This window comes from Bactrocera dorsalis, chromosome 2 (genome assembly GCF_023373825.1).
Source record: "Bactrocera dorsalis isolate Fly_Bdor chromosome 2, ASM2337382v1, whole genome shotgun sequence".
Classification (NCBI taxonomy): domain Eukaryota; kingdom Metazoa; phylum Arthropoda; class Insecta; order Diptera; family Tephritidae; genus Bactrocera; species Bactrocera dorsalis.
In genome coordinates, this window is record NC_064304.1 from 105,969,231 (window position 1) to 105,994,776 (window position 25,546).

The 25,546-nt window shown below is 36.5% G+C and overlaps 2 protein-coding genes across 3 annotated transcripts in view; one reads left to right on the forward strand and one right to left on the reverse strand.

Annotated features, from left to right (window-relative positions):
• LOC105227053 (uncharacterized) overlaps nt 1-25,546 on the reverse strand; it is a 116,075-nt gene that overhangs the window by 31,996 nt on the left and 58,533 nt on the right. The window lies entirely within an intron of this gene.
• Nucleotides 1,093-24,003, forward strand: LOC105227044 (acetylcholine receptor subunit beta-like 2). Of its 2 annotated transcripts, none has more exons than XM_011206200.4 (11): nt 1,093-1,311; nt 1,809-2,002; nt 5,459-5,587; nt 5,850-6,035; nt 9,780-9,912; nt 10,121-10,248; nt 15,070-15,245; nt 15,374-15,526; nt 19,472-19,554; nt 20,202-20,308; nt 23,281-24,003. In XM_011206200.4, exons 1-11 carry the CDS (start codon nt 1,254-1,256, stop codon nt 23,494-23,496), a joined length of 1,563 nt encoding a protein of 520 aa, XP_011204502.1. In that variant the 5' UTR covers nt 1,093-1,253; the 3' UTR covers nt 23,497-24,003. The 2 variants fall into 2 exon arrangements, with proteins under 2 accessions (XP_011204502.1, XP_011204503.1); XM_011206201.4 differs by having other exon boundaries at nt 1,094-1,311; nt 19,475-19,554; nt 23,281-24,002.

The window sequence follows — 25,546 nt, forward strand, 5'->3', positions numbered from 1 at the left end:
CGTTAACTTCATATACATACATATGTACGTATATGGGTGACATAAAATGACATCTACAGTTACAAGCTTTATCAAAATATTTGCTTGTTTCTGGAGTTATTCCTCAAAGAGTTATCACACTTTAAGGAGTTTGACAATACATGCGATGTGGGCGTCATTATTAATCGACTTTTTATTTCATCGAATAAGGCATATAGGCGCCCACGTCACTGTTGACAGTCATAACTTCGAAGTTGTAGAAGTTGTAATTTCGTCTATCTTGGAACCAGCATTAACAGCAACAACAATGTCAACCTCGAAATCCACCCAGAATATCTCTTGCCAACAGGTGCTACTTTGGACTGAGTAGGCAATTGAGTACTCTTACCCTCACACGATAAAGAGTCCGCTTTGCAGCAGCTTTAAAATCGATGAAGAGGTGGTGTTTGTCGATCTTCTTTTCCAAGATTTGGCGTATGGTGAATATCTGGTTAATAGTAGATTTTACTTCACAGGTCTAGAGCCACATTGAAGATTTTAATTTTTTCGTTCATGACGTTATGAACTTATGTATATACTATACATATATTACATGAGTTTAAGGGTTTCAAAAAATCGAACTTTTTATTGTCTTATTACATATGTATATTCTATAACACTTCTAGAGTATTGTCCTAAGTTACAGCCTTGAGAACTTGTGCGCTAGAGGCTAGCTAAGTTCAGTGCGCCGTCTTCAAACGCGTTTTTCTCGAAACTGTGTTTTTGAAGTCGGTTGGCAAGATTTCTCGAGAGCTACTCAACCGATCTTCATGAAATTTTACACAGGTTTCTGAGATACAAATCTTAAGAAAAAAATCCATTTCTTAGTAGTTTTTCCTTCGTCCAAGTTTTAAGTTAAGGTTTTGACTAAATCACGCATTTTTTCAAGCTTTCAAAAAGGTAAATACATATTTAAACATGTTAATTATTATTAATTTTTTAAATTCAAAATTTGTGTAAACATTTAAAATAAAAACCCGTTAATATTGCTGTCAAATCACTCATTCTGTTTTAAGGGAAATTTCCCTTACTTCAAACGTCATCTAGATGCCGATACAGCATCCGTATAGCTTGGCATATGCATAAAACGTTAGTCCTGCAAATGAGCGCATCCTAAACGCTCGAACCACGTTCGTCGTTAGCAATAATTTTAGTGTTAAAAAAATATGTGAAACATTTTTATACAATTTACATGTGTAAAATAATAAATTAGATAACGTTAGTTATTCGCGAAGATGTTAAAAGTAGTTTTTGTGCATATTTTACTCCTCTTTCCCTACAGCAGTGCAACGCGTGAGTGGCAAGAAGAAAAATGTCAACGAAAATTAATTAGTTTACTTATTATTTTGGGGTGTGGAAGAATTCTATGCATTTATATTCTGTATACTTTTTTGCGATTCGACAGCAAGGGGTGGTTTATACTGTTGACAGCTGTCAGTATGACAAAGCTCGTGCGCATGCGTCGATTTACTTTGTTTTGGGTTATTTTATGCGGGTGGATGCAATAAATTTACACTGTGGTTTGGGTTTGTTTGGGAAGATTTTTTGTTTACTGTTTACATATTGCTCTTGTTTTTGTTTACATTTGGCACGTGCTCAGCTGACGTGCTTATCAGATGAGTTCTTACCGGGAGACGCTTTTAAGTTTTTAAACGTGTTTATTTCATATACTGCAGAGCCGAGGTTTTACATCGGAGTTTTAAGCTGTACTTTTCTTTCTAATTAGTTTTGCATTTATTTATATTTTTTTTGAACTTAAAATAATTTAAAGAAATACGCTTAACTTTTAGCTCCTATCAGTTTCGAGGCTAATCCAGACACCAAACGTCTTTATGATGATTTATTGAGTAATTACAATCGACTCATACGCCCTGTTGTTAATAATACTGAGACATTGACAGTATGGTTAGGCTTAAAGTTGTCTCAGCTCATTGAAGTGAATTTGCGAAATCAAGTTATGACCACGAATTTGTGGGTGAAGCAGGTGAGTGGATCATCAAATTCGGCGAAAAAATACATATTATTGCAAATAAATAACAATTTTTTCGATACATAATCTACATACGAGGTGTGTTAAAAAATAACGGGACTTTTCTGTTTTGAAAAAATATTTATTCATTTGTCTACATTAATGTTGACGCCTTGAAAATAGTCCCCATTTGATATTTTGCACTTATGCCCGCGGTTATTCCAATCGTTGAAAGCTTTCTAAAACTCTATCTTTGGTATAGCCTTTAGCTCTTTCAACGTGGTTGGCGAATATGAAGGCTAGGTCATCGTTACAGTAATTATTTTTGGCCAACAATTCGCGAAGAAATTGTTTAAATCATTTCTTTTAACAAAAGAAAATCACCAAGCTCATAAAAACACGTCTAATTCTAGCGGATGCTACAGACACAGTAATCAATGAATACAACTGAAAATTTTGTCGTACTTTTGACAATTGGACTCTTCAAACCCGCGAAATTTCTATTTTAAAATACCCGTTATTTTTTGAACACACCAATACAGTACATGTAAATGGCGTTTGGTTTATTTAGGCCTCAACTCTTGACTATATATTTCTCTATTCAGAGGCCAAACCAAACGAATTTATTATTTATAAGCAAAATCTTCATCGGGTTTATAAGCGTGGGTTGTAATATTACAGTTCTTGCTTCGAACTCCAAAAAATACTGCAATATCATCATCTTATTATTGTAATTTTGAGTACGATAGCTATATCAAATTATTGGAAATCGTGCGCTCGGCGATGCCTCTGCCTTCTTAAGGATTGTAAAAAAGCTTTAAAAAGATGTAAAAACTTTTATGGGTAAATCGAACTTCTCAAACATAACCGTAGATGATAATCTTCTTTACTGGCGTAAAAACCGCTTACGTGGTTATAGCCGAGTTACCAACGGCACAGTTCTTACTTTTGCAATGTGGCACCAATTGGAGGTTCCAAGCAAAGCCTTCTCCACCTGGTTATTCCAACGGAGTGGAGGTTTTCCTCTTACTCTGCTTTCCCCGGCGTGCATTGCGTCTAATACTTTCAGAGTCAGTGGTTTCGTCCATTCGAACGACATGAACTAGCCAGCGTAACCGCTGTCTTTTAATTTGCTGAACTATGTCAATGTCGTCGTATATCTCATTCACTTCATCGTTCCATCGCTTGCGATATTCGCCGTGGCCAGACGCGCAAAGGACCATAAATCTTCCGCAGAACTTTTCTTTCAAAAACTCGCAACGTCGACTCATCAGATGTTGTCATCCTTTGCATCATATAGCAGGACGGGAACTTATAGTGTTTGGTTTTTGTTCGTCGAGAGAGGACTTTACTTCTCAATTGAACACTCAGTCCAAAGTAGCACCTGTTGGCAAGAGGTATTCTGCGTTGCACCTCGAATTATTTTACCTAAGAGGATTGAAGAAGTCACACGAAGGGGAGTCGGATTGTCTGAAACCTCGTTTGGTATCAAACGGCTCGGAGAGGTCCTTCCCGATCCTGACGGAGGTTTTACAGCCGTTTTAGTGTTGCGGAGATACCAAATTCAGATATCGCGACATAAAGGAAGCTCCTTTTCGTGCTGTCAAAAGTAGTTTTGAAATCGACGAAGAGGCGATGCGTGTCGATTCTCCTTTCACGGGTCTTTTCCAAGATTTGGCGCATGGTGAATATCTGTTCAGTTGTTGATTTTCCAGGTCTGAAACCACACTCATATGGTCCAATCAGTATTTTGGCAGTGGGCTTTAATTTTTCACACAGTACGCTCGATAGAACCGAATACGCGATGTTGAGGAGACTTAGCCCACGGTAGTTGGCGCAGATTGTGGGGTCCCTTTTTTGTGGATTGACAGAGCACACCGACCATATTCTACAAAAAAGCTGATGGATGCTTCTTATTAGTTCTTCGCCATTTGAATAGCTGGGCCGGAAATCTATCAGTCCCCCCCGTTCCGCTTTTCTTTAGGCGGTAATTGCTATTCGAACTTCTTCATGGTCGGGGAATGAAACGTCTGCTCCATCGTCATCGATTGGGGAATCCGGTTCGCCATCTCCTGATGTTATACCTTCACTGCCATTCAGCAGGCATCCCTCTATAATTTGAGTATGTTCTGGGCATCGGTTACTAGATCACCTCTGGGGGTTCTACAAGAGTATGCTCCGGTCTTGAAACCCTCTGTTAGTCGCCGCATCATTTTGCAGAATTTTCGATCATTACCCCTGTCGGCCAGCTTTTCAAGTTCTTCATACTCACGCAGTTCGGACTCACCTCTTCTTTTGTGTACAGCTCTCGATATCTATCTCATTCCGCACGTGTTATGGTCGATTATCGACGATTTTTTCTCCGCTGCGACATGGCACTCCTCGTACCAGTCGTTCTTTCGCCTTATCCGATAACCAATGGTTTCGTTTGCAGCTGTAAGGAGCTCGAGATGCCGTCCCACAGTTCCCTCATATCTTATTGCTGATGAATGTTCTCAGAGAGCAGAAGTGCAAGTCGAGTAGAAAACCGTTCGGCTGTCTGTTGTGATTGCAGCTTTTCGACGTCGAACCTTCCATGTGTTTGTTGACGTGGATATTATGCTGCACAGAGACGGGTGTTTATCTTGGCTGCAAAAAGAATCTAGTACAACAGATAACCTTATTACGGGATTGATTTTGACATCGTGGCAGGGGCAGCTCTCATAGGTGCGCTCCAAGCGCTCATAGAAAGTATTTTTGGTCCTATAGTACTTCTCTTCCGTCGATGGAATCTCTCCCCCACCACAAATCCCACGCTGGATTTGCGCTGCTTTGTATGGCCAATTTAGTAACGGGGCATCTCGACAGGATAAAATTTATGTCATACTAACTGCATTGCCGGTATTACAATGGTAATGTCACAAGAACCTACTCGTCTCAGTCCTTGTTATCGCACTTTTTGGACGGCGGTGATGTCAACCTTTATTTTCACGACGACATCAACCAGGAGGGAAGCGGCACCTTCTCATTTAAGATAATTAAGACCGTACATTCCAGGTGCATGCCCTCAAATTGTAATCCTTAATGAGTTTGCCGTAGTCGCCATCAAAAGGGGGGTCTCACGTCCTAGGCTGTTGGTTAGTTTTCACAGGGGCGTTTTTTACGTGGAGGGTCCCAAACCCAGCGCACAACCCTTAGTAGGGATGGTTCGCCTTCTCACATTGGCTCGCCTTCATACGGATCTTCTTTGGCTAACCAGAGGATATTTGGTCTCACACCGGAAGTCGTGAGCTGCTTGAGCCATATGTAAAATAATCCTTTCTGGCTACTCCCAAGTGAATGGCACTCAGAGAACTTTCTTCACTTGCGTGAACTTCTACACATGACTCCATCCTCTATGATAATTATCAAAATTATAATTATGAAAAATGAGTTACAATTTCAATAAAAAGTGTGGTATTAACCTGTTTTAATAAACACCAAAATTTACAGCGTTGGTTCGATTATAAACTGCGATGGGACCCTGAGGAATACGGTGGTGTTGAACAACTTTATGTGCCATCGGAACATATTTGGGTGCCGGATATAGTGTTGTACAACAATTGGGATGGCAACTACGAAGTGAGTAAATAATAAATATATATGAAAGTAAATACATGTATGTATGTACATATATGAATAAAGTATAATTTTTCACATGAATTGTAAGGCGAACAAATTTTCAAAATAATATACAAAATATGTACAATAAAAATAATAAAAAAAGTATTTAGAAAATGGTGTTGATTTTTGTTTACATATATTCATATTCACAAGCTTATGTAATATTTGTATGTACATATATATCTACATACATATGTCTGCGCATATATGCAATCGACAGGTAACACTCATGACAAAGGCAACATTAAAATACACCGGCGAGGTCTTCTGGGAGCCGCCAGCTATCTACAAGTCCTCCTGTGAAATGAATGTCGAATACTTTCCTTACGATGAGCAAATTTGCTTCATGAAATTCGGTTCATGGACATACAATGGTGCACAAGTGGATTTGAAGCATTTGGATCAGGTGAGTGCAAGCGTAGCATTTACACGAGGGGAGAGCAATGCAAAGCTACTGCAAGCCACATAGTAACTTTTATGTTTTCAGTTGTATTTTTTATTATGATTTAACTTTTGCTGCTCTTACTTTTAGTGTTTTATTTTTATATTTTATTATTATACTCTGACAACATGTTGCTACAGAGTATAATAACTTTGTTCACCTATCATAGGTCGTACGTATCAGAGGTCGGTGAGGTTCTTCCCGATCCTGATGGAGCGACACCTGAATATCGAATATATAAAGCCTGCAGTTGACTTTTTACCGAAAATATCGGTCAATGTGTGAGATATATAATTGAAATTTGGAGAAAATTCTTTCCTGATAATAGTGTCTTTGTGTACTTTCCTTAACATATAAAGATATAAAGATTTTCGAACTTCCGGGTGACTTTGTACCGCATATATCGGCGAATATGTGAGTGTGTTTCTCTAATAACGGTACATTTTTGGCGTTAGAATGAATAAAATCGGGTGAAAACTCTCCGTAGACCCCATATAACTAAGAAGCCCTATGTACCGGTAAGTATTACCTCGGCTGCATTCTTTGCAATTTGCAAGGGTATGAAATGTTCGGTTATATCCGAACTTAGCCTTCCTTACTTGTTTTTTATTAGTTTCTATGTTTTCTAAATGCATACAAACAATTGTAGATACATTTGTATTTGCTCACTTCAACTTTTAGCCACAGAGTCATATCACACCGCAATTTGCAATTTATGCGCCACAATCGCACACGTGCTGGTAAGATAGGTTAGGGTTACACATGTATGTTATGTATGTGTGTATGTACATATGCATCTGCGTAATAAATAAAATGGCGGAGAGCTTACTTCGGTGGAGTTTTTTGTTTGATTTGCTTGGGCCACAGGTCCCAGTTTAACTTTGCTTGATTGGTTTTCCCATTCATTACTTCGGCTTTGTTATAAATTTTGATCTCTACACTGACGAGCTGCTACTCTAATGGGGAATATGAATTCCTGAGCAATAAGATGTTGCCAAATTTGCAAAAAAGTTTCAAACCGCAGCAAAGAATGTATAAATGATTTCATAAATGTAAATCGAAAAAAATATGTTAAAGTGGCTAAGTCCACATTTGGGTAAAGGAGAGATTGTGACTGTGCAAACGATCCGATTTAGCTAATGATCTTGGAGCATGTCGGCTACTTAAAGACGGTCTCCGGATTCTTGAATCTTTGGATACAGCATTTCATTGTGTACAATTAAAGACTTAAATTAATCATTTATTCACAAGTGTGTAATTTTTTAATATTTTGGAGAAGTATATTTTCAGCAGTTAATTTTATTGTGGCAGAAAGTTGCTCCATTTTTTTCTTCTTTTGTAGATAGGTCGATCTTAACCGAGATCTCACATGGCTTAGAACGTCGGTCCGATATTTTACCTACTCCAAAATAATAGATCATAAGACCCTTACAAATCGACAAAGCGTTTTGAGCCAATTACAAATTTATTGAGAAGGCCAATGTTCCTTTCGGCTATATCTTCTTGTTTGCCGAAGGTAAGACTGCCGGATGTTTCATCCTCAGTTTAGCAAAGGTAGGACATTGGAGCAGATAGTGCCTGAATGCCTCGCCATCCTCCATACAGTTTTGGCAACTTGTGCCCATCAAGATTCTTAGTCTTACCGAATGAATGACGATTGGACATTGTCCAGTAAGAGCTTCTTCTATTGCGAATGCACAGAAGATCTCCTGCGTTATATTCCAGGTCAACAGGCTGCAGTTGTAAAGGAGCGGGTCGTCGATCAGCGCCTAAAAGCGCACGCGAGTTCCATTGGTCCAGTGCTTGAACGCAAGACGTCAACGGACATCCAAGTAGTTGTTGTTCAGCGACTTAGTGAGTTCTTTAACGAGCCGTGGACACAATATCATATATTAAAGTCCAAAAGTTCTGTGAGAGGAAAATTTATATATCTCGCCTTTTTAGTCGTTATTCAAAGCTGTCCATGGGTTGGCGCATAGTCATAAACTATAATACTTCATTTATGAAGGATCTTCGAAACCAAGGAAAGTCTTCATTACCGTCATGAAGAGCTCATACTGTCAACTTTGTTGTTTCCTCCCACGACGTTGGATTTATTTAATTAGCACAGAAAAATTCCGGTAGATATTTTAAAGATAATTAGAAATAAAATGAATTTAATAGTATAAATATGTGGGATCAAAGAAGAAACAACTATTTTACACAATTAATGGCACATCACTTTGATCATTTTAGAAACTATCACAAAATTTGGATTTATTATATTGAGCCAAGAAGGGCTGAGAAGTTCATATTCTCAACAAGGTAGGCACGCTAAAATGGTTCAGAAAATTGTTATTCCCCAGAAAGTAGTTCTATTTATAGTAGACACGGTTTACGCGGTTATAGCGGAGTTTACAATAGCGTGCCAATCGTTCTTCCTTCCCTCTGTTGTGCGCTAATTAGAGAGGGCTAGATGCTTCTCAACTTGGTCTTTATAACGGAGTAGAAGTCTTCCTCTCCCTCTGCTTCCCCCGGCGGGTACTGCGTCGAATACTTTCAGAGCTGGTGCGTTTTCATCCATTCGGACGACTTGACCTCAAAGTGGTTTTTATAACGGAGTGGAAGTCTTCCTCTTCCTTTGCATCCCCCGGCGGGTACTGCGTCGAATACTTTCAGAGTTGGAGCGTTTTCATGCATTCGGGCGACATGACCTCAACGTAGTTTTTATAACGGAGTGGACTTGACTCTTCCTCTGCTTCTCTCGGCGGGTACTGCGTCGAATACTTTCAGAGCTGGAGGGTTTTGATCCATTCGGACGACATGAGCTAGCCAGCGTTGTCGCTGTTAATTCGCTGAACTCTGTCAATGTCATCGTATTACTCATACAGCTTATCATTTCATCGCAAACTATATTCGTCGTTGTCAATGCACAAAGGACCATAAATCTTCCGCAGAACCTTCTCTGTTTGTTTGATGACACGAGTTATTCCGTTCCGTCCATTTGCTTCGCTTCAATATCATCGGCGTACGCCAGCAGCTGTACACTCTTATATAATATAATATTATAGAATGTGCGATGTTTAGGAGACTTATCCCACGGTAGTTGGCGCAGATTGCGGGGTCTCCCTATTTGTGGATTGGGCACAGCGCACTTAAATTCTAATCGTTGGGCATGCTTTCCGTTTTAGTTAGTGCGGCCGGCAATCCATTAGCCCCCGCCGCTTTGTTGTTCTTCAGGCGAGTGAGTGCTATTCGAACTTCTTCACGGTCGGGCAATAGAACGTCTGCTCCATCGTTATCGATTGGGAAATCAGGTTCGCCTTCTCCTGGAGTTATGCATTCACTGCTATTCAGCAGGCTGGAGAAGTGTTCCCTCTATAATTTTAGTATGCTCTGAGCACCGGTTACTAGATCACCACTGGGGGTTCTACAAGATTAGATTTCACTAATTATTAATTATATTTGAACCTAGCAATTGGCATTGGTATATAGGTATTAAAAGCAGAAATTCGTCAACACGCATTATATTCCAAACGTATTTGTATTCTGTCTGTGCTTTTATTAGTAATCAAGGTACTATAATACTTTGTCGATCATCGAATTCTACTAATTCTTCGGTTGGAGCTGACATTTTTGTATATCTTTGTAGTTATTATTATTGTTAATTCTTCCATAATTGATTGTTTAAATTTCTATTCTTTGCTTCGATCTTTGATTCATGCATAGGTTCCTGGCAGTAATCTAGTGCAAATTGGAATTGATTTAAGTGAATTTTACTTATCAGTCGAATGGGACATACTTGAAGTTCCTGCAACTAAGAATGAGGAGTACTATCCAGACACATTGGAACCGTTTTCTGGTAAAATGAAGAATATAATTATATTAATGTTTATTTTTCGATTCTACCCAAAGTATTAAGCTTGTCTTTTTAAAATTTTCTTTGAAAAGTTTACAATTTTGAATATGCTTTTTATAATTAACCATACAATTGGGTTATTGCTCTTTTTTTCAAAATATGTAATATATACCATAATATGAAGTCGTTTTGAAATATTTTTATTCCACAGATATTACATTTAAGCTCACCATGCGTCGCAAAACACTATTTTATACCGTTAATTTAATTGTGCCCTGTGTTGCATTGACATTTTTAACGGTGTTGGTATTTTATTTGCCCAGCGATTCCGGCGAGAAGGTAACAAATTCTGTACAAAATTTTGTTCTGTTTTTACTAGCTGAATACTAACAGGCGTTTACTGAGTTGGTAGCTAAGCTTTTACGATCATTTGTATTTGTTAATGGTTCAAATGTGTATTTTTTTATAAATAAGATTTTTCTTGTATTTTTTAAATATATCTCTTTCAGGTGTATATTAGTATTTTAAGCATGTTTTGCCTTGAAAATTTTACCTATAATCATTTGTACTTTACTATATTTGTATTGAAAAATTTCGTCTACTATCGTCACATAAAATGCAAAACAGCGTGTCATCAAAAAAATCGAAAATCACTTTCATGTCTAATAACTAATATATAATCGTTTTATAACTAAAACTCAAATTTTGTGTCAATATGAGTGTATGATAACCAATATATAACCATTTTGTAACCAAAACTCAAACTGTTGGAATTTGAGTGGTTCCTATTGTAACGTTTTTCCTTCGCCTGTAAACTTATTAAAAGTGATGTTAAGTTATTTTGCATTTTAGGTGACGATATATGGTTTACTGTACTTTTACAAAATGCTTTATAATGCATGCGATCTCTTATCAAACTATTTCTAATACACTTATACCCTTCAGAAACATGATTTACTTTCTTATCACACTATCACTGCATTAAAAAATCTAACTGAACATTTTTAAATTTATACTAATAGCATAACTTTTTCAGCAAATGTTTATTAACGGTATTTTTAACCAAGCAATTGCTGCGAGATTGAGGGTATTCCCGAAACATTATTATTCGTTACATGTTTGTATATAATTAGGTGTGTTAAATAAATGAAACGGAAAATTTATAGAAAAACATAATTTTTTACAATTTTGTTTAACAATATTTTGTTTTTATTTATTTAGATAAAACAAAAAAATAATGCGTTTAAATAAAAATTTTTCCTAGATTTTTTTTATGTATGAGCAATATGTTCATTAAAATCAAAAACAAAATCAACCCAAAAATACAAACTATTAACTCAAAAACATTTAAAAGTAATTTTTAACCTTTTCTACGTATATACATACATATATACAGAGTTTTATATATATATAATAATATACTATATTAAAAAACAAAATTAAAAATAGAAACAAAAGTAACTGGATTTTTCCGTTTTTATAATTTGAAGTGTCTAGTCATGTCATGTATGTTAGAAAACACCTTGAAATACAAGAAGCTGTTGCACATCAATTTTCATGAACACAACTGTACACATATTTTACAATGAAAAAATTATTCAAATAACAATAAAAAAACAAAAAAAGGCTAATAGTACTTTAAATGATAACAAATGATACATATTTATTTTTTAATAAATTTATGACTCAAATAGTAATGCACCAAATATAATATTTTATATAATCTTTTTTTAATTTTTGTTTAGATACATAACCAAAAAAAGTAAAAAATTAAAAATAAGTTAAAAAGCACCACAATAGCTAATAAAACAATTTTTTGAATAAATTGAAATATTTTAAGCTCTTCATACTTTACTATTTTGAAAATTTTCAATAAATAACTAATCAATACTAACTACTCCCTAATTAATCAAAAAATATTTTTCTACGTTTGCGTAGCTTAGTCTCTCAATTTTCATTAGCATATGCACTCTATACTCTCTTTTTGCATTTTAATCACTTACTAATGCCGCATACTTATTTCACAATTATTCCCACCTGAAAGCAATTAAGCATAGGCGTACTTTAAGTACTTTTAAGTACCGTGCCATTATCAGCAGCTTTTCCTGCGGAGATTAGCTAAACAAAGTACGCGCTATACTTAATGGAAGTAATGAAATCTCATAACGTAATTTCATCGAAAATCAAAAATTGCAACAAAAACGTCCAAATTCTTAAAAATTCAAAAATAGCATTGCTTACATAAATTAAGTGAAATACTCATCTTTTTAAGGGCATCGCCATCAATAACACCATACACACACACGCAATCGTACAGCACAAAATTTACACGCATAATACAAGAATACCAATACACATATGTGCTTGCACGCACACATACTAAACATACAAGTAAGCTGAGATCGGTTGGTTGGCTCGCAGTAGCGCCGCAGTTTTGATTGTAGTTTTTTGCTGGTATTTGCAAACATTTTGACAGTTTAAAGTTGTATGTATGTATTATTTTGGTTAAACCGTTTTTTGTTGTAAACAATTTGTCGTTTTTGTGTAGCAAATAAATCAATACAATTAAAAGCGGTAGTATAATGATAAAAGTGTGATACTTTGTATGAGAAAGATGAGATGTCGGAAATGGGGCTTTACGGGTAAAGTTTGGTGTTTTGTATGTTGAATTCCATTGCTTGTAAGTTTTCTTTTATTTGTGGTGTTATTGTTTTATCGGTATTTCAAGGTTTGTTTAATGTTGTTGTTTATATAGTTAATTATTTCGTTTTTGTTGGTAAAGTATTTGCATATACCGGATACGATCGATACAAGTAAATCGATATGAAATTTTAAATCTTCCTTTAAAAATGTCGGCTCATATATATTACTTTATGGAATTCAGTCTTCAGTCTCTACATGGCTAGTCTCTATTTTCGTGGGCGCCTTGTCATAGGCCGTCAAATATTGAGAGTTTTAAGTCGACTCCATGCGCTTCTTGTACATTAATAAGAACTACTGCTGTGGTGTAGCTACGTGAGATCCATAAAAGCATTTTCTTCATAGAATTTTTGTTTTCACAATTTCATAAAAGCTTAGTTTTACTAACATCCATTCAGTGAATCTCAAAAGCTAAGGTGTCTCATTTATATTTTTGCTATAACACCTGAATGCCTAAGTGTATGAGAGCCCATGTGTTTTTTACTGACATTCGAGTAGAATGTGTTGAAACGATTTGTATCACACTCTTCTGATAGCTGATGCAGCTTGCATGTGTCAGATACTGGATCTTACGGCATGCATATCGATGAGACAGTGCCTAGTTGGTATTTTTACAACTATTGAAAGGTGAACCTTGCTGTGAGCGAAGAGCTCCTTAGACCTTTTCCGATTTACCCCTGGCCAGAAGGGCTTTGCAATTAAAAGCAGCAGCTGCACAGCTGATGTTAGTTGACCAACGCTTGCGGGGCTGGACTGAGTCACAGCTGTAGTAAACCACAGAAAGCCAATGGAGCTCATACACGTTCCCATTTCACAGTTATTGAGACAGAAGTATCTGACCTAGCAAGCTTATTAGCATCCAAACCAGTCTAAGCATAAAGTAGTTTCATATTAGAAATAAGAAGTCTAGACACCGCTTCACGAGTATTGAGCGCACATTTAGCGAGCACAAGCCAAATAATGCCGCCCTTTTATTGGAGTGAATAGTCTCCATTTTTGTGGCAGTTACGTTCGTTAGGAATACGCTGTAGTGGTCAGAAAGCCTAAAATTGGAGTTGATGGAAAGTTCCTGACAGTGTACTCCTCTACCAATCGTCCCCGCAAGCTTTGATTCATCCATAAAAACCAACAGTTATCGGCTCATAATTCCGGCCTCTTTTTACGAATAGCTTCGCGAAAATGATGCATAACACTCAAATAATATTCCTTGTTGACAGTTTGGCCAGTTGAAAGGAATTTGAAGTGTATCACATCTCGACAATTTTTCAGTTCGGCTCACCTTTGCATCGATATTCGGCTGATTGATGGTCTATTTTCGGGTCGTACGAATAGATCTAAGACTCATCGTCAGTAATAATACGTTTCACGACATCGTGCTAGTCGGAAGGCATTGTTTCACAGAGGTTAACGCTAAAAAATGAGTGATTTTGGAACCATTCGCGCTGTCACTTTTCTTAAGCCCATATGATCTTTCAAACTGGTTTTCACTAATCTCTGCGCTACCAGTAAGTTCTCTGACCATTAATCGTCGATTCTCAAGCACCACTTTCTTTGTTTTATTGACATGTTTATCATCAGTTAATGTTAATGGCCGTCATAATTTTATAAAGCCGCAAAGTTTTCGGTAGCATTCAAATATAGATTAGTTACTTTGTTAATTTTATCTGTTTATAAGACCTATTGAAGTATAAAAGTAGAAAGAGAATAAATTGATTAATAAAGTGATTTGCTTAATTTGTGTAAATAACGCTATTTTGGGGTTAAAGAACCCCACAAACAAGCATTTTCAGTGCCTGTTACGAATGTATGTTTGTATGTAGATTTTTTTGTTACTCAAAACTAAATTTCATTCTTGTTAAACAAATTAAAACCATTTTTTGAAAACATAAACAGCTTATGGTGACTTTTAGCAATAAAAAAAGAAAAAATCAAATACAGAAAAAATTAAAAAATAAAATTTAATTAGCAAAAATATTTACTGATGCAAAATCTAGATTTTAAAATATTTATTGCTAAAAGCTCCATGAGTTGTATGTGCGTATATGTCACAGTTACTCAAAATTTTAACTTAAATTGAATTGTGTGCTTTCCTTTGTGTTATTTTTGGGTTTGTTCAGTCACTAGTTGGACTTAGTTTACCATTGGCAATGAATACATTATTCTTTGATAGTTTTTATTTGTTTTGTTAAAGTGGTTTGACCGTATATACCTACAGTATGCATATTTGTTGATTTGAGTGTAAAACGATTTGCTCGTTTGTTTGCTTGTTTGTCAGAAGAAAAAAGAAAAAAAATGAAAGAAAAAAAAAAATTAAACAAAAATAAGATAAAAACCAAAAAATAAATAAAAAGATAAAAAAGGAAAATGTATTTCAAGTACGCTTACACTGAACAAAAACAGTATTCAAAATGTTTGAGCTTGTATGTAGAAGAAAACTCTACACTTGAATTTCGTTGACAGGTTACGTTATGTATTTCAATTCTTGTCTCGTTGACCGTGTTCTTCTTGCTGTTGGCTGAAATTATTCCGCCAACATCATTGGCCGTACCGCTGCTAGGCAAATATCTACTATTTACAATGATACTGGTCTCGTTGTCCGTATGGACAACGGTCTGTGTATTGAATATACACTTTAGGTAAGTCAGATACAATTTATGACAAACAACTAAGAAATCAAGTGTTCGATAATGTACAAAAAAGCGTACTTACATTTTTAAGTGTGCTAATATTAAAACAAAAACATATTTTTATTGTATTAATGTAGATCCCCGTCAACGCATAAAATGTCACCGCTTGTGCGTAAACTATTTTTACACTTTATGCCGAAATTGATGATGATGCGGCGCACGCAGTATACGTTGCCAGACTACGATGATTCTACGCCCAGTAATGGTTATACGAATGAAATTGATGTACGGTAAGTTTACTATTTATTAATATCTATGTACGTATATACAGGGTAGGCCATTTAAAGTTGACCCATTTGTTTCTAAAAAAAAAGAACAAAAGAAAACAATGTTTTTTGTTCATTTCAAAAATAATTTATTTTGGTCCAAGGGGATTTGTTTCAGCTAATATTTAAAAATTAGATCGCGTAAATGGGCACCTTTAGCTTTGACAGCTAAATGCACTCTTTTTTCGACATTTTCCATGACTTTGGCCAATGTTTCGGATGATATGGCGGCTGTTTCACGTCGAATGTTGGCTTTCAGTTGAGCTAAGGTCTTTGGCTTATTAGCGTATACCTTGGATTTCAAATAACCCCACAAATAAAAGTCTGGTGGCGTCAAATCTGGTGATCTCGGTGGCCAGTCAATATCACCATTTTTCGTTTTCAGCCATTTCGATGGCCCATTTGCCAAAATTAAGGCGTCGCGGATAATCAGCTGGGTTTAGTTTTTGTGCCATTTGAATTTTATATGGAAACATCTTCAAATCTTTATGAATTATGCGTCGGAGAGTGGTGCGAGAGATGTCTAATTCCTGAGAGCGGCGATAACTCGATGTCGATGGAGTCTCCTCAATACTGGCTCGTACAGCTTCGATATTTTCATCAGAACGTCTTGTGCGTTGTCTGGATGCATGACTGGCATTACTGAGATTACCGGTGTTCACAAATTTTGCGTATAAAGACTTAATTGTGTTCTTAACTGGAGCACTTTTCACTTTATTTTTTTTGCGAAACGCACGTTGAGTTAACACAATTGAAAAGTTATTTTGAATATAAAGCTGAACAATTTCAGCGCGTTCTTTTGGAGTGTACTGTTCCATGGTATAAATTGTCTTCGAATGACGCTTCTAACGCGGTATGACATTAGCCGATTTGTCAGCGCTGTTAAAAGTTACAGCGTTGCCAGATGGGTCAACTTTAAATGGCCTATATAAAATATATATTTGAATATAGCTGATAGTTATTACAGTTTATACTTGAGCTCAGTCATTTGAAAGTGTGTAATTATTTTTAAAGTCAGGTGGCAACTATTTGTGTAATATAAAATGTGTTTACTAAATCTCCTTTAAACTATTATTATATTAGCTTATATAAATAAATAAATGATTACACCGCGGCTTAAGGTCTATTGTGCCCTCTCCTAAATCACAAAGATTCAACTAGCCTCAGCATATTGATAAAGTCCAATGTACTGCTTTGTCTGCAGTCCCTTAGCAAGTGTTCTGCTGTTTCAGGCTCCCGGCAGAACCGGCAATTTACGCAAAAAGCTAGGCCCATGTTGTAGAAGTGTTTCTTCAGTTTGCAGTGGCCGGTGTAGAATGCGATAAGTTGTCGGAATTTCGCCCTAGGTTAATTACATATTTATACCTTCCTTACGAAGCAGCTCTTTTATGAAATGGGGATCCTACCATGTTAGTGGATGCTGCGGACGGACGAGCTCATCAGCTAGTTCATACCCGGCTATATCTTTGGGACCGGGCCTCCAGAAGAGGTGCACTTGGTTACGTTCCGCTAGGCTATTCAGCCGTTCTCCTGTACCAGTAGCAATGTGATCTCATAAGCAGAGATTGCTTTTATTGTTGTTATACGTTCGTTGCGATAGATGCGTTGGAGGTTTTCTCTATGCAACAACTTACAGGGTTTGTCCGTAAAGTATTAGGACTGAGTCGATTTAAAAAAATTTATTGAACCAATTGTTACAATCCTTTAAACACTTTTAAAATAGGCTCCTTCTGCAATAGCCTTGAGAGCCGCGGTGCATATTGCTTGGATCCCATCTGCCGGCGTGTGCCACTCGGAAGATTGCTTTTTGTTTTGGGATCATACACAAAGACCCTTGACTCGTCACCTGTGATTACGTTAATCAAAAATTGGGGGTAGCTTGGCACACTCGCCGCAATTTCTGGTCGTCAGAAAGCACTTTTGGGATCATCTTCGCGCATACCTTGCACATGTTCAAGTGCTCCGTCACAAAGTCAGGAATCATAGATTTTGATAAATTTAACATCTAGGCAATTAAACTAATACTTAGTCGACGGTCTGAGTTCAAAACTTTGCGCACACGAGTCACATCGTTGGTGTTTGTCGAAGTCGTAGGTCTCCCAGTACGGTCTTCATCAGCGACTTCTTCCCGGCCTTTCCAAAAGGCCTGGTGCTACTGAAACACACCACTTCTTGTTAAAGCAACATCTGGGTAAGCCTGCTTGATCATATCAAACGTCTATGTTGCAGATTTACCGTGTTTCATACAGAATTTAATAGCGTATCTCTGATCTAACGAACGCTGCATTTTCGGGTTGCACCACTCACAGAAACACGTCGCGCGAAAATGTTTGTCCTGGCTCTCCAAGTGCTCGGACCAAACTGCTCGTTAGCTAGGAACGCCCTCTACCGAATCCAGTCGGTGTGCACACGCTCCGAAGTACAGTCGCGGCGGAAGAAAATCAGTCCTATTACTTCCCGGACAAACATTATAAGTCAGAGACTACTGACTGAAAAATGTTCAGAAAACTTTCCATAGGTATGGATAGTTTGGTGGGTGGTCGCAGGCTCATGCGCTAATTTCCTTCGACGTCTTTGAGCCGTCGGGGTACCACTTTATTGTACTATCCCAAAGTAGCAGCTTGAGAGTGGAATCATTCCATTCACCCCTTCACCCTTTTTCACCCTTGAACTTTGACGTTTACCTTTTTGCTAATGCTGGCCCTTGAGAGAAGAGCTAATAGCATTACACCACTTAACTTTTTCAACCGCTGGGATGAGCGGAATGCTGCTGTCATTTGTAGTCAGTGTGCGTTTGACTACCTGAACGATTACTAGGTGAAGTGGTGTGAGCTCAAGTATGACTTTAAGTGCTGCCATTGGACAAATGCGCATTATACCCGACATACAGATTCATGCGAGTCGTTGCAGCTTCGATAGTTGGAACCTTACCGAAGTCTGCACAGCTTTTGTGGTCCAAGTCACCGCCCCATTCTTGATTAGTTAAACTATTATAAATTATAAATATTTCTATCTGATTTTATTTTTTGTTTTCAATTAGAAACAACCTGGCAACCTATTTTTTAATAATTAAATTGAAAAAATTGTAAAACCAGCTCAGGATTTCTGATCGCACTCTATTATTTTCAGAGGTACAAAAAAATGCATTTTTACGATTTTTTTAATATAAGCAATCTTATATTTGGAAAATATAATAAGGCATATCAAAAGTACATATTTGAACAATCTCTCTAGAAATTATGATTTCAAAATGTTGAAAATTTAGCCGTTATGACCTCATCTGTACTCTTGGCGTGGACAGCATAACTCATTATTGGTTCATCTTAAATCAAAAAACTAAACATATTCCGTTAATACATATATAAATCTGGTTTTTGAACGAAGGAAATAAAAAATTTTTAAGGCTTTGAGAAAAAAATCTCATTTTTATTTGCTTAAAAACATAAGTTGTAATGAAAAGAAAAAAATCCTTCATTCAATAACTAGATAATGTTATTTTAAAGATGTGTATACAATTCGAACTAAATCATGTCCACCGACTTCAAAAACACAGTTTCGAGAAAAACGATTTTAAATACGGCGTAGTTAGCGTAGCTCGCCTCGAGCGCACAAGTTCTCAAAGCTGTTTCTCCGAAGATGTCACTCGGATCAACTTTAAAATTTAGGAGAATATTCTAGAAGTGTTGTAGAGAGAGTTTCATAAGATAAATAAAAAAATGTTACTTGAGCTTATTTTGTCCTCAGGTTATTCATACGCACTGCATAACTTACTATATTGGATACTTATATTTATGTAATTGTAATCATAGTATTTGTGTAAAAATATATACTTATTAACATATATTCTAAAACTAACTGTTCTATATTTTTCATCGTTATTTCATTACTATTATGCAACCCAAATGCAAGCAGCGATAGTATTAGCGATTTTCCCAGTGAGTTCAAGGACAGCCAAGAGGGACCGTACGATAATGGTGTACAAAATTCGATTGGTGAGTGTAAATAAAAATAAAAATGGCGCGGGTCCCAAACCCAGCGCTTAATCCTGGAAAGGGGATGTTTCACCGTTCGCCTTCAAACAGATGTTTTTTGGCTATCCTTCAGAAAACTTTCCTCACTCGTGAACTTTTGCACATGACTCCATCCTACAGACAACTAGACAAGTTTAATATTGAAGTATATTGCTTTAGCCAGTGAGGTCTTAACAAGCTTTGAGTTCATTGTCAGTGAACACCAGGCCTGTATAGCAGCTCTGTTTTCAGAGTGGATTTAGTAACCTTAACACAACAATTCTTACCGTTGAAACCCATTCATAAAAGCATATTTTTCAGCTACTGCTAAACATTGTCTGGAAATATTGTTGGATGATATATATTTCGCAATAATGATGACAACAAGATATAAATAACCGATAAACCCAATATTTGTGAGAATGTGAGACTTAAACAATTTATGAAGTGTGATTTTCATTACCACTGATAAATAATTATTTTTAGATTCTAAGCAGAAACTTTTTTGTTTACTTTTCTCACAACCCGGCTTAATTCTGGTTAAAAAAAATTTAATTTAAAAATTTCCTTTAACTTGTGTACTAAATTACGATATTTTCTTTTTGTTTGCTTTTATTCATTTTCGCCAGATTCTGACAACGTGATACCGCGCAATTTGACACCCGAAGTGCTGCAGGCATTACGTGCGGTGCGTTTTATTGCGCAGCATATTAAAGATGCCGACAAGGATAACGAGGTGAGTATTTGAAGGCATGAAAAATATTTACATATACATACATACATACATACATACAAGGCGCTTATGTTGCAAATTTTTTATTGATGGCTGAAGCGAGGGCTGCGTCTGACTTCGATTCTTCCACAACAAGGGACTTAAACATTCACTGATTTTACAAGCGTCTCTTTTTCTATTTATTTGTTTAGTTTCTTCTGGTTTATTGCAGTTTTACGACGCTTACTTGTTTATCTTCGCTTTATTGGTTTACTATTTTTTATTTCTTCTTCTTTAGTAGTTTGTGGCACTAATTTGTTATTGCCGTAATACAAGAGATTTATTTGTTGTTGTTATTATGGTGGTTGCCATGTCATACTCTCCGCCCTTTTTGCTATTATTATTATTTCTTATGAATAACACCCTGTGAATACAACAACAATATTCATGATAAAATATTAAATATGTTTGGGTGTTGAGAAGAAGAGCACAGCGGCATTCCGGCTGAAAGGAGATGAACGAATCGGGGTTGTTGTCGAAACGTTCGAAGATTTATTTTCATTCTGGTTGTCAGTTTATTGATTGCTTAAGGGGATTTCGATTGATGGCGCAAATTCTTTCACTTATAGCGACTCATTGTACAAAAACTAGGAAATCTACAAGCCCGTAAAGCTGCGTGCTTTAAACGTAATTTATAATTTATAGCCATAACTTTTCTTCTGCCTGCACATTCAAGAAGCACTTCATCTCTTTATTCGACCCATTTATCAAATGTCTATTGCAAATAATTTAAAGAAGTCAGACCCACTTTGCTTGCAGATGCATACTTGCCGTGAGTTGGTACTATCAACCGTTTTGACAAGTTCACGAAAGCATTTTTAATTGCTTCTTCGTTAAAAAGATTGGCTGCAACGTGAAAAACTAAGGGAACCACATTATTTCTCAAGAAAACTCAAAAAGGCACTTCGCTAATTAACACCTAGGCAAATCAAGTTCCCAAAATAAAATTAAAACACAAGAAAAATCATCAATTTCAGCAAACCTGAAACAATAATACTCTTCACAATTACAAAAGTTTCCTTAAAAGAACTTTGATCGTTTATTTAGTACGGCAGCTAAATGCTATAGTGATTCGATCACTTCAGCACGTTCGGAACATGATCTTTTTCGCACATTATTGTCGTATTTGATCCACTTTTTGTCTCCTGTTACCATTCGCTTTAAAAATGGTTCGATTTCATTTTGTTTCAGCGAAGAATTACGGATGTTAATTCGGTCCATCAAATTTTTCACAGACAATTCATGTGGTATCCAAACAGGGAGCTTCTTTTTGTAGCCATCCTTTTTTAAATGGTTCAAAACCGTTTGATGATGAATGTTAAGTTCTTAGCGATGGCATTGCTGCTTATGTGACGAGCGAACCATTGTTGTGCTACATGAAGTGATACAGCATCGTCTACGTAAACTTCCGAAATTTCATTTGTGGCTCACGCGGCTTTCTTCCCTTTTATATACAAAAATTTCAAAATATCGCGAATTTCTTTATATATATTTTATATATGTAAATATTCTACAATGATTCCGATGCTTTCTTCTGGGTAATAAACTTAGGGTACTCTGTTCAGGTTATAGAATAATTGTTTCAATCTTTGAGAAATTTATAGTGTTCAAGTTGGTATTATTTAGGTTTCTCCAAGTTTTCATTATAGATTTAACTTTTTTTTACTAACCATTCTCTTCTAATGCGAACTCTATAATTATCTAGTTGAGATACTGCTGGGAAACAACGTTTGAGGTTTGAGATATACATTATGTCTGGATTAGTTAAGAACGAGAATTGGTTTGCTGCTTCGGTTCGATTTAATAGTTCAACGGGAAATGGGAGCAAATGGCTTCCATTTGCCATTGTTCTTTCGCACGACAAAAGTTTTGCATCAAAATTTACTGATTGTTATGCTTTATGTCAACTCTTCGGTTGTCTTTAATAGTTTAACCGAAAATTTGTGGGCTTCCATTGGCTAGAAAAATTTTTCACCAAAAATTAAAGTGTTCAGAATCGCAGTGTTTAGGAATCTACTAGTCTCATATCTGATAATAATTCGCACTGTCTTGGAAATTCAGGGAGCAGGAGGCTTCTGGATGATATGATCAGGTGTAGGTGGCAACACCGTAAGGACGATAGTCCTAACGGCCGTGTGACTTATGAATACATTCGAGACGTTGGGTTTATTGAAGAAAATCCAGAATTCTCTGAATGCATTTTTGCATCAGAGTCACCTATCTGAGAGGTGGAGTTGTTTTTGTGGGCGGGGGTAGAGGACTGGATGCATATAATTGCAAAATGCGCGATGTACTCGGATATTAGGGATTTTGGTGATATGGGGATTAGCTAGACGGATGAACGTTTAGGTGTTAGTGGTGTGATTTCCATTAGTCGGAATTCCGAACTGTTAGGGCCATTTGTGCGTGAATTGTTTAAGCGGTGAAGACTCAACTGGTAGTAGTTTCGACTACGAGGTCTGACCGGAGACTTAATTCTGGTACCACGGAGAGCAGGAGTCCTTGGAGTTCGCTCCAACCTGCTCATGCGGACTGGCCCCTCGGGGAGTAAAGAGCTGGTTGCGGTTAAAACCTAAATGCGGGAAGAACTGACACTTTGTTAGTTGAATGTGGAGTTCCATTGCAACCGGGTGCCGGGCCCAAAGTACGGCAGAGGTTTTAGATGGAGTTCGAACCCTATCAAGGTGGTTAGTGTGTCCATTCCACACTGCCAATTTTTACTGAAAATCCTGGCCCACGTTAAATACACCGGTCTTGGATACTCGTAATGTCACTGTAGCGTCTGAAAAGGAAACTTTCCGAGATCGTTGTCATTTGATATCTTTCTTTCAAAGATTTGATCCAAGTGGTATGAGAAATATTACGACATTATTTCGAAATGTATATATGTATTTAATTTTCGTTTCTTAACTTGTCTTTCTTACTATTTACACCAGATCGTCGAGGACTGGAAATTTGTATCGATGGTATTAGATCGGTTCTTCCTCTGGACATTTACGCTGTCGTGTGTTTTCGGCACCCTCGCCATTATATGTCAATCGCCATCGCTCTATGATACCCGTCAACCGATCGATCGCCAACTCAGTGACATACCGTTGAGGAAGAACAATTTCATGTTGCCACCGGATATCGTACGGCAAATTGTTAATTAAAATGTTTTAATGTGAAAGTACGAGTTTTTAGTAATAAGTTTTAAAATGTTTAAGACTTAAATAAGGAATTAAGTGGAAAAAAATTAAAATCAGTTGTTTAGGATCGTGCGTATCCAAAGCACTGGATTACATATTGGGTAATATTGTTAATGAAAAAACTTATAGTCTGACACAAACAACTAGCAAAAATAGCGAAAGTTAGTCAAGTTAAAGAAGCTTATGAATAGAGAATTGCTTGCATCAAATAAAACAGATTTTTCAGATTTCAGTTTGTTTGTTACTAAAAAAACTTTGGTAAGAAATATAATGATGTCATACTTCTAGTAACTAAGACACACACTTATATAATGCTTGCAATCCCATATCTTTCACATCCAACATAATGTCATACATTCTTCGAGATATACATATAATACTTAGAAAATAAAATTAAATCACAGAAAAATGATACTTAATGTATAACTCCAAGAAAAAACAATAAAAATGATCACATAAAAACATGCTCGTAGTTATTTAATTTCTTAATTTTTCATTACTTTAGGCATCTAGAAGTTAGAAGAAATCTAAGAAACTTCTGAACTTTCCCACGCTTACAAAAAGATGTTTAGCTCAAGTGAAATATTCCATTATATCGTCTAAAAAGTCAATATTTATGAATATAGTAAAGATAGGAACTCCGGAAAACAAAAAAAGGCTTAGCTTTTGGAAAAATATATTGATTTTACTACAAAGCTGGGATCGATTTAAGACCATGATAAACTGTGTCGCAGAACTCCAATTCCTGCACCTGTAAAAATATTCTCATGAATCCAATAGTAGATTAAAAAAAAAAATATTTATGAAGATATCTAACCTTTTCTTATAGAATACAACAAATCTACTGTCCAATAAACTGTTATTTCGTGAAATCGGTGTCTTGTCAAAGTTACTTTTTCCTTCTAACAACCAGCCTTTTCCAGACTTTACTTGTTTTCACGGTAGATGGTACCACAAAATTAATTTTCAGTTAAACGCCTGTGAAAAATTATTTGACTAGAACTTGAAAGTCGTTTAGAATAAAGTAAAGTTATTCAAGAAACTAAATTTTACCGATCCAATACTATATTTTACAAGAATATACGAGTATAGCTGCTGACCTATGCTGACTTATGCTGAATATTGGGTTGTCAAAAAAGTCTTGCGGTATTTTTATTGAATTTTTTTTTATTGAAATTGAAATGAATTTTTGATGACTCATGCCCAGCTCTTGACCGATGCTACGGCTGCTACTATGCCGGTCTCTTTCGACCAATTCAGCGATTTTATCGCAATTATCCGGAGCGTGGCGCATCTTCGACCACCTCTACACCAGAACGAAAACGTTGAAACCATCGTTGTGCGGTGGAAATGGAAACTGTATCGGGTCCATAAACTGCACAAATTTTATTGGCGGCTTGAGATGCATTTTTGCCTTTATCGTAGTAGTACTGTAAAATATGCCGTATTTTCTCTTCATTTTGCTCCATGTTTGCGACGCTATGACTCACGAACGACTTAAAAGAAACGACAATCAATCAAACAAGTGTTAGCGCGTGAAATGAGCTTTCCAAAAAGGTAAGCATGGCATATATTTCGAATTTATAGGCCTATGGACTAGGATAAATATATTCTGCAACCAATATATAAAATACTGCGTTTGCGTCTTTTACTCTGTTGATTTGCAGAACATCGAAATTTTACATGGAAAAAGGTTCTGGCTTTAGCTTTGAGAAAAAGGCTTGCATTTTTTAACAGGTCAATTGAAAAGACCCCGGCCTGACACGCCTTCAAAGGACGCGTTATATCATTTTAAGTGAAGCATCTTTTGTTATTGTGAAAAAAAGATAAAAAGGAATTTGGCGTGTTGATAAAATACTGTTTTTGGAGTTGAAGCAAAAATTTGGCTTGATGACGAGTTTTCGGACACTGCCCTAGGATGACCCATCATCGAAGACGGGGAACGCAGTGGACGCCAAAAAGAGTTTGTTACTTGTTAGTGAATATCGCATTGAGGCAGGACTTTAGAACAGCT